General features: G+C 40.4%; 2 protein-coding genes across 2 annotated transcripts; one reads left to right on the forward strand and one right to left on the reverse strand.

The window, feature by feature from the left end:
* The first annotated feature begins 401 nt into the window (after positions 1-401).
* Positions 402-3,211, forward strand: LOC9299085 (pentatricopeptide repeat-containing protein At3g23020). The gene is given in 3 exon segments (XM_002862961.2): positions 402-1,041; positions 1,043-1,073; positions 1,076-3,211. Coding segments are annotated over 3 exon segments (2,526 nt in total). The 5' UTR covers positions 402-558; the 3' UTR covers positions 3,088-3,211.
* A 326-nt stretch (positions 3,212-3,537) lies between these two features.
* On the reverse strand, positions 3,538-6,216 carry LOC110226636 (receptor like protein 30-like). Its single transcript, XM_021018827.1, has one exon. The coding sequence runs from the start codon at positions 6,143-6,145 to the stop codon at positions 3,740-3,742; it is 2,406 nt and encodes an 801-aa protein (XP_020874486.1). The 5' UTR covers positions 6,146-6,216; the 3' UTR covers positions 3,538-3,739.
* Positions 6,217-10,515: the final 4,299 nt, after the last annotated feature.

A 10,515-nucleotide genomic window follows, 5' to 3' on the forward strand; every position in this document is an offset into this window, starting at 1 on the left:
ACATTTGTGTGCACAGACCACAGATGACAGACCAATTTTGAAAAGCTTTCTAAACATCGGTTACTGGTTCAAGATGTACATGTAAGCTAAGAAGAAGCGAGCTTCCTTCGCATATATGTCTACATTGCTTGAGATGTTAAAAGAGATCCTCTCTAGGATTGGATATTTGTGTAACGAAGTTTGGAGGTTAAATGTGGAGTAGAAAAACAGATGGTTTTTTATGTGCATATGATAAAAGTTTGGGAATATTTGGAAAACAAATTTTATAACGAGTTGTTTTGTATAAATAAAAATACTTCAGGAGATTACAGCTTTTTATTTCCTTTAAGGACTTAAACTATTACGAAATTATCAATTTAACCCCTAAATGTCTTTCGGACAAAGGTCCTTTGCGCGCGCAATTTTATCCATTTGCAACTTTGCCAGAAAAAAACCACGTCGGAATTCAACAGAGAATCACGTTCGCCGGAGAAGTATATACCACCGTCGTCGCAATTAGCAGTGCAAATTCTTTTCCTTTTCTCTCGTGAATAAACTAATGCTCGTTGCAGTTGAAAAATGTTGTTGAATCTTCGTTTAGATGGAAGTAGCTTACATGTTCTCTGTTCTACAAAAACCTTACCGATTTCGCCTCTCGATAAATTCCCATCCGTCAAGAAAGTGAAGCAGAATTACGTACCAGGAACTCACGAGAGTGAAAAAGGACCACAGAGAAGCACCAGAAATGGCGACCGAGGTTGTGGTACTGTTGCTCATGAAGTTGTCGCCGGAAAAAACTTACTTTTTGTAAACCCAGGTAATGGCAGCGTCGGAAAATCAGGTTTTAGTGATGGGTTTGTTGATAGGAGAAGTAAAGATGGCGGGTTTGGAGGGAATGGTATGGTTGGTAAAGTGCACACCAAGTGTTCGACGAAACGTCTGAGTTACGGAGGATGTATTCCCGCTATTCTAGAGGCTTTGGATTGTATTGAGGATGTTGAAGATGCGTTGATTCCGTGGTCAGAGAAGCTGACTGACCCAATGGAGAGGACGATTATTTTAAAAGGAGCAGACGCGGTGGGAGAGAGCGGTGGAGATTTCGAGTGGTTTAAGAGTAAGGGTTGTTATGAATTGAATGTGATTCATTATAATATCATGCTTCGGATACTTGGGAAAGCTTGTAAATGGAGGTATGTGCAGAGTTTGTGGGATGAAATGATTAGGAAAGGTATCAAGCCGATTAATTCGACGTATGGGACTCTCATCGATGTTTATAGCAAAGGCGGGCTTAAAGTACATGCGCTTTGTTGGCTAGGGAAGATGAGTAAGATTGGGATGCAGCCTGATGAAGTTACGACGGGGATTGTTCTTCAAATGTATAAAAAGGCAAGAGAGTTTCAAAAAGCGGAGGAGTTTTTCAAGAAATGGTCGTGTGACGAAAACAAGGCGGATTCACATGTTTGCTTGAGCTCTTATACTTACAACACGATGATTGATACGTATGGTAAGTCCGGTCAGATAAAAGAGGCTTCAGAGACGTTCAAGAGGATGCTAGAAGAAGGGATTGTTCCAACCACAGTGACTTTTAATACCATGATTCATGTTTATGGCAATAATGGTCAGTTTGGTGAAGTCACTTCTTTGATGAAAACAATGAAGTTTCATTGCGCACCTGATACAAGAACATATAACATTCTGATTTCACTTCACACGAAGAACAACGATATAGAAAGGGCAGGGACCTACTTCAAGGAAATGAAAGGCGCTGGGCTTAAACCGGATCCTGTAAGTTACCGCACTCTCCTCTATGCATTCTCGATTAGACGTATGGTTAAGGAAGCTGAAGAGCTTATAGCAGAGATGGATGATAATGATGTTGAGATTGATGAGTATACACAATCTGCTCTCACTAGAATGTATATAGAAGCAGAGATGCTTGAGAAATCATGGTCATGGTTCAGAAGGGTTCATGTTGCGGGTAATATGAGTTCTGAAGGCTATTCAGCCAACATTGATGCATATGGTGAGCGTGGATATTTATCAGAAGCCGAGAGGGTATTTATCTGCTGCCAAGAAGTAAATAAGAGAACAGTTCTTGAGTACAACGTAATGATCAAAGCTTATGGAATTAGTAAAAGCTGTGAAAAGGCGTGTGAGTTATTTGAGAGCATGATGAGTTATGGGGTCACACCGGATAAGTGTACATATAATACTCTCGTCCAGATCCTTGCGAGCGCCGACATGCCTGATAAAGCCAAATGCTACCTGGAAAAAATGAGAGAGACGGGATATGTGAGCGATTGTATACCTTACTGTGCTGTGATTTCGAGCTTTGTGAAACTGGGTCAGCTCAATATGGCAGAGGAAGTGTATAAAGAGATGGTTGAGTACAATATCGAACCCGATGTTGTTGTATATGGCGTCTTGATCAATGCTTTTGCGGATACTGGAAACGTTCAGCAAGCTATGAGTTATGTAGAAGCGATGAAAGAAGCTGGAATTCCAGGAAACTCTGTTATATACAATTCTCTGATCAAGCTCTACACTAAAGTCGGGTACTTAGATGAAGCTGAAGCAATATACAGAAAGCTTCTTCGATCGTGTAACGAGACACAGTATCCGGATGTATATACCTCACATTGTATGAACAACCTGTGTAGTGAAAGATCGATGGTGAGAAAAGCGGAAGCTATATTCGAAAGCATGAAACAGAGAAGAGAAGCAAACGAGTTTACCTTCGCGATGATGTTATGTATGTACAAGAAGAACGGTAGGTTTGAAGAAGCGACTCAGATAGCAAAACAGATGAGAGAGATGAGGATTCTAACTGATCCGTTGAGTTATAACAGCGTTCTCGGTTTATATGCTTTAGACGGAAGATTCAAAGAAGCTGTTGAGACATTCAAAGAGATGGTGTCATCTGGAATTCAACCTGATGACTCAACGTTCAAATCACTTGGAACCATTTTGATAAAACTTGGGATGTCGAAAAAAGCTGTTCGTAAGATCGAAGAAATTAGGAAAAAAGAGATTAAGCGAGGATTAGAATTATGGATCTCAACTCTCTCATCTCTTGTTGGGATTGAAGATTGCGAGGACGAGCTTTAGTGTTGACAATTTTTGGTAGATTTTTAGCTGTGTCTCTACTCTATGTATATAAAAACCGTTATAAAGACTATGGAAGCGGGAGATTTGATTTCTTCATGATTATACAAGTAATGATCCCAAGTAATGCCGTGGGAAATGGGTTTATTATTAATTATAGGTCATAAGGTGAAGAAAGAGCAAAAGCCACTCTTCAAGGTTTATCTTCTTTCTCAGCAAGTCTCCCCTGTGAAGAATTACATTGTGGCCGATACGATTTTTGGATTTATCTCCTCTGTTTCTGTAATAGAGACTCTACATCTGTTTTGTTCATCCTAATTCCAACATAATACAAGATCATATTATAAATGATCTAAATATATGCAAATATGCAATGAATCAACTAAGATGAAGATTTTTAGACTCAAATTAGAGATAAATGTATGGCTATGAGATATTGTAAAAGAAACATCATTTTCAAGACACTTTGTTAACGCTTTATAACTGACAAACATATGCAACCAACATGGACCATATTACATAAAATGGTGAGAACATTAAAGTTTATAACATTGACACTGTTTATAAGACAACCACGATACGAAGTGAAAAGAATAAACACCTGGCGAACTAATTACGGGAGTACAAACTTGACGAAACCGCGAGAGAGATGGGCTTAACGAGATATAATAAACCACTCATGCTTGTATGAAGTAAATATATGCCCGATCACTAATCCACAAAACACACCAGGTCCAAACGCTATCGCGGCTGCTATCCAGTTCAGCACTGGCTCTTTCGTTTCTGACAAAGATTCCTCGTGTTGCTGAGATGTAGTAGGAACGGGGACATGATGGCTTTCTCGACAAATTTCCTCGAGGCCATAGAGTCCGGGGTTACCCATGAATGAAGAACAAGTTTGAGTTCCAAACTGTGTGCTCCTAGGCACCAATCCCTCAAGATGATTGTGGGAGAAGTTGATGTTGGAGAGAAACGAGAGTTTCCCGAGACCTCGAGGAATTTCACCTGACAAGTTGTTTCGCGATAGGTCTAACGTCTCGAGCTTTGAAATATTTGCCAATGACGGTGGGATATTGCCAGTGAATGTGTTGCCTGATAAGTTGAGAAGACGCAATTCGCTCAATAGACCAATGGATTCAGGAATGTATCCGGAGAATCGGTTTCCAGAAAAATCAATGGCTTTGAAGGCTTGAAAGATTAGTACGAAATCTGTGTCTACTCCTTTATATACCAAATCAATAGAATCTTGATGCTTGTTGGAACCATCCCCCATGTAGCTTGATCCTGGTATAGTTAGATGTGGTTTGTAACCGAGTGTGAGCATAGGCCGTCGCCATACCAATGACATTTCAGTCCAATTGACAAAATAGTCTTGTGGTAACGATCCAACGAAGTTGTTATTGGATATGTCCATGATCCTCAGGCTTGGAAAGCCTAAATAGGCGGATGGCTTGTAGACTGGACCGTAGAATGTATTTGATCGGAGCACAAGAACCTTTAGGTATTGTAGAGATCCCAACCAAAACGGAAACGTGTCTTTGATCTTGTTTCCTCTCACATTTAGAAACTCCATCCACTCGCAGTTGATCAAAGATTTTGGAAGTTTCCCCACGAAATTGTTGAGGCTGACATCAAGTGATCGCAACTGTGAGCCATCGATGCATAAATCTGGCATAAATCCACTTAGACTGTTGTTTCGCAGATTTAACATGTTGAAATCAGTGGAATTCTTCAAACATTGTGGAATTGAGCCATTGAGATGGTTGTTGGAAAAATCTAAGAAGGAAAAATATCTGAAGTTGCAGATCCATTGGGGAATTGGTCCTTGGAGTGAATTTGAACTAAGATCCCAGTCTCTTACTAATTGGTCCTTTGTGGGTTCTAGAATTATGCCGAAACTGCTGAAAGAATTATAAGAAAGGTCCACTGAATTCAACTTAGAAGATCTCCATATACATTGAGGTACTTGCCCTTCCAACTTGTTGTAGGAAAGATCAAGGGAACTGAGGTTGACTAATTTTGATATAGAGCTAGGGACTCGTCCTCCGAAATTGTTATGGCTGAGATCTAAAGATAAGAGATTGCGTAATTTTGATATATAGCTAGGGACTTGCCCTCCTAAATTGTTGTGGCTAAGATCTAAGTTAGCGAGATTGACTAATTTTGATATAGAACTAGGGACTCGTCCTCCGAAATTGTTATGGCTGAGATCTAACTCTGTCAACTTAGATGATGAAGAGGTATTCCCAAAATCAATAGGTCCCTCGAATTGGTTTTCACTTAAATCAATATCGACTAACGAAGGAATCGTGAGCAAGAATGAGGGAAAAGGTCCGAAAAATGAGTTGTTATACACCCAAAATCGCTCTAAGTTGTGGAGTCCACTAAGGTCAGCAGAAATGGCGGATTTGAAGTAATTGAAGGAGAGGACTATAATGGATAAGCTGGTTAAGTTGGCTAATACTATATCGCCACCCGTGAATTGATTTTCACGGAGGTGCAATTCAGAAAGCTTGGATAAGTTGGCAAATGAAGTAGGAATATTACCTTTGAGATTATTATCTGAAAGATCCATGTATCCTAGTTGGTTTAGGTTACCGATTGAAGCCGGAACTTCACCAACTAATTGATTGAAAGAAAGATCAAGATATGTGAGATGAGAAAGATTTCCAATGGAAGAAGGAATCTCCCCTTGGAGACCTAAAGATGAAAGATCTAGGTGAAGAAGATTTTGGAGTTTAAAAAGACCACTGCTAGATTTCCAAGAGCTGTTGAATGTAGAGGGGTCACCAAGTTTTAGTGATATCACCTCTCCGGAGATAGCATTACACTTCACACCCTTCCAAGAACAGCAGTCGACGCGCTTGTTCCATGAAATTGTTGGTACAGGAGCGCTGTTTCTGGAATGGATTGATAACTCTTCTTTTAGCTCTAAAAGAGCATCCCTTTGGTCGTTGCGGCACAAGGACTGTGTGGGAGAAGCAAAGGTGTTTATAAAAGGGTGACAAGAAACTAAGAAATAGATGGTAACACCAAACCAATAAGACTTGTTTCGACTCATGACAATTATTTTCTTTTGGAAACAAATACGTTTTGTTTGTTGAATGGTAAGTGATCGATATGTATTGCTTACTCACTTGTCTTTATAAAAGAAAAATTCTTGGCAATTCTTCTTCATATATATGAATTATTTTTTATTTAAAAAGAAGCAAAAATGAGTAAAATGGGAAAATAATTTTGTTTTTGTGGACACCAACCAAAGATTTAGAAAGACATTTATTGATCGGTTATCGAGTCATGTGGTTGAGACGGAGTCAGCGAACCCACTCTCCCCATTTATTTTGGGAATAAATTTCCACTCGACAAAACGTCTAAAGTCAGGGAGGATGTTGAAGAGACATATATGATGTTACATAACAATTGTAAGAATCCCTATTTTCTGCACCATGTTAACTTAAGTTACTTAATTAGATAAAACTATCACTCTTCGATCCTAGAGCCTACAGTTGGGCCATTAGGATATCCGTTCGAGTTTGGATTGGTTCTGTTCAGTTATGAGTAGTCTGTTTAAGGGATTCTAGGATCCATTCAAGTATTTTGGAATTTCGGTTCGAATTAAGTTTGGCTATTTGAATGGAGAGCTGAATTAATAAAATCGAATTTATTTTTGGTTCGGTTCGGATAAGGTATGTTTACCCGGAACACCTTAAATATCCATAAGAAAAACAACTATTTCAATTTAAATGAAAAAGTTGGTTCAATTTTGCAAAAGATTGTTTAAATTTGACAAAATACAACTCGTTTATATACAATTCTCTGATCAAGCTCTACACTAAAGTCGGTTACTTAAATGAAGCTGAAGCAATATACCGAAAGCTTCTTCAATCATGTAACGAGACATAGTATCCGGATGTAGATACATCAACAACCTGTATAGTGAAACATCAATGGTGAGAAAAATGGAAGCTATATTCGAAAGCATGAAACAGAGAAGAGAAGCAAACGAGTTCACCTTCGGGATGATGTTATGTATGTACAAGAAGAATGGAAGGTTCGAAGAAGCGACTCAGATAGCAAAACAGATGAGAGAGATGAAGATTCGACTGATCCGTTGAGTTACAACACGTTCTCGTTTTATACGCTTTAGACGGAAGATTCAAAGAAGCTGTTGAGACTTTCAAAGAGATGGTTTCATCCGGAATTCAACCCGATGACCCAACGTTCAAATCACTTGGAACCATTCTGATAAAACTCGGGATGTCAAAGAAAGCTGTTCGACGAAATTGAAGAATCAATTAGAGTCAATTGGTCAAGTTTGAATGTTTCAATCGTTTTGAATAAGTCTCCTGACTTGTAGGAGTCAATTTGTTTCAGTTGTTTAGTTCTTATTTTGTAGCTGCACGTTGTAAGGTCTATTTAAGAGTCAATCTCTTGAGAATAATGATATCGTGAAGCATTCAGTCAAACTTTGTTCCTCTGTTTTCAAAACTGAATAGCTTTACAAAGTAACAAGTGGTATCAGAGCTTGTCACGAGCCTGGTACAAGAGAGAAATGAGTGAAAAAGATTCTGTGATTATCCCTAAGTTCGACGGAGACTATGAGCATTGGGCAATGCTCATGGAAAACTTGCTAAGATCCAAGGAGTGGTGGGATCTTATCGAGACAGGGATCAGTCAACCGGAACCGAACGTGATCCTGAATGGCGCACAAAGAACGGAGCGTGCAGAGAGGATCGTGAAGGATCACAAGGTGAAGAATTACTTGTTCGCATCAATCGACAAGACAATTCTCAAAACAATTCTGAAGAAGGAAACATCGAAGGAGCTGTGGGATTCGATGAAAATGAAATATCAAGGCGATGACAGAGTCAAGAGTGCGCAGCTGCAGAGGCTGAGAAGAAGCTTCGAAGTTCTCGAGATGAGGGCAGGAGAGGTGATCGAACAATATGTCTCAAGAGTAATGGAGGTCACCAACGATATGAGAAACCTTGGAGAGGAGATGCCGGATTCCAAAGTGGTCGAGAAGATCTTGCGTACACTTACTGAAAAATACACATACATGGTGTGTGCGATCGAAGAATCAAAGAACATCAATGAGATGAGTGTTGATGGATTACAAAGCTCATTGATGGTTCATGAGCAGAATCTGAGTCGACACACAGGAGATGAACACGCGTTGAAGGTGGAAAGCCAGTGGAAACCGGAAGGAGAAAGAGGCCATCGTAGATCTCCATATCGAGGAAGAGGAAGAGGAGGATACCAAGGTCGTGGATGTGGAAGCTCGGGCTACAACAAGGAACATGTGGAGTGTTTCAAATGTCACAAAAAAGGACATTACAAGTCCGAATGTCCAGAATGGGAAAAGGAAGCCAATTTCGTGGAGATGGAGGAAGATATGCTGCTCATGGCGCACATCGACGAAATTAAGGGAGATGAACACATATGGTTCCTAGATTCGGGGTGTAGCAACCATATGTGCGGGAACAAAGACTAGTTTGTTGAACTACATAGTTCCTTCCGCCAAAATGTGAAGTTAGGTGATGACAGGAGGATGATGGTAGAAGGAAGAGGAAATCTGCGACTGGAGATCAATGGCTCTATCTCAGTAATCACATCGGTTTACTATGTCCCAGGTCTGAAAAATAATTTATTCAGTCTGGGACAACTGCAACAAAAGGGCTTGAAGGTTGTCATTGATGAAGATGTGTGTGAGATCTGGAACAAACAATTGAAGAGACTGGTCCTGCGCACTACCATGACAAAGAATCGAATGTTCATCGTCCAAGCAAGAGTGAAAGAGGCAAGAGAAACTGTGGAAACCAAGTGCCTGCAAGTAATGGAGAAGCCAGTTCAGATATGGCACAAGAGGCTTGGGCATCTTAGTTATACGGGACTGAGATCGTTGGTGGAGAAACAAATGGTGAATGGCATTACAAAGCTCGACCAAGATGAATCTGAAGCCGGTCTATGCAAAATTTGTATGAGGGGTAAGCAAATTCGTGAGAGCATCCCTAAGAAGAGCCTATGGAAATCCACTCGTGGACTACAGTTGGTCCATAGCGACATATGCGGACCCATCTCCCCAACATCAGCTGGTGGTAAGAAGTATATCATTAATTTCATCGATGATTTTAGTAGGAAATGCTGGACTTATTTTCGAGCACATTTAAAAATTTTCGAGCAGAGTCGGAGAGAGAATTGGGGCAGAGTTTGGTCTGTTTGAGAACAGATCGAGGAGGAGAGTACAACTCCAAGGCATTTGAAGATTACTGCAGAGAAAATGGTATAAAACGACAGCTCACTGCAGCCTACACGCCACAGCAAAATGGGATTGCAGAGAGAAAAAAATCGGAGTGTCATGAACATGACTAGATGCTTGCTATTGGAAAAATCGGTGCCACGAAGGTTCTGTCCAGAAGCTGTTCAATATGCAGTGCATATACTGAATCAAAGTCCATCAGCTGCGTTAGAAGATGTGACACCTCAGGAGAAATGGAGCAATCACAAACCAACTGTGGAACATCTTAGGATCTTCGGGTGTATTGCGTATGCCATGATTCCATATGAAAGAAGGATCAAGCTTGATGAAAAAAGTGCTAAGTGTGTGATGTTTGGACTGAGTAAGGAGTCTAAGGCCAATCGTCTATACAATCCGGAGACGAAGAAGATTGTGATAAGTAGAGATGTGCAGTTCGATGAGTCCAAAGGATGGGATTGGACAGGAACAAGCCAAGACAAAGAACTGGTGTGGAGTGATACAGAATTGGATTCTGATGAAGAAAAAGAAGTTGAAAATCCAGGAGATACTCTAGAAGAAACAGTTGCAGAAGAAGAGAATGATGATGGTGATAACACAGAGGAAGTAGAAGAGCAGCAACCAAATCAGGAAGTGAGACGGTCTGGGAGATCAAGGCAGGCTCCGATTTGGATGAAAAATTATGTAGCTGGGAATGCTAAAACTGCAAACTTTGTTATCACTGAGGATGGGGATGATATATTCGCGATGTTTATCGCAGCTGAGGATCCCGAAAGCTTTGAGGAAGCTGTAAGAGAAAAGGTTTGGAGGAAAGCAATGGAAGCAGAAATCTCATCGATTGAAGAAAACAACACATGGGAACTGATGGAGTTACCAGAAGGAGTGAAAGTGATTGGGGTGAAATGGATTTTTAAAACCAAGCTCAACGAGAGAGGGCAGATCGACAAATTCAAGGCGAGATTGGTTGCTAAAGGGTATCACCAGAAACAAGGCGTAGACTACTAGGAAGTCTTTGCTCTGGTGGCCAAATGGGATACCATCAGATCGATACTAGCTTTGGTTGCGGAGAAAGCATGGAAGGTATACCAGCTCGATGTTAAGAGTGCCTTCCTGCAGCGGAGAGTTAGAAGAAGATGTATACGTCGAGCAGCCTAAGGATTCGAGTGAAGGATGAG

Source organism: Arabidopsis lyrata (genome assembly GCF_000004255.2).
Source record: "Arabidopsis lyrata subsp. lyrata unplaced genomic scaffold ARALYscaffold_57, whole genome shotgun sequence".
NCBI classification, from domain to species: domain Eukaryota; kingdom Viridiplantae; phylum Streptophyta; class Magnoliopsida; order Brassicales; family Brassicaceae; genus Arabidopsis; species Arabidopsis lyrata.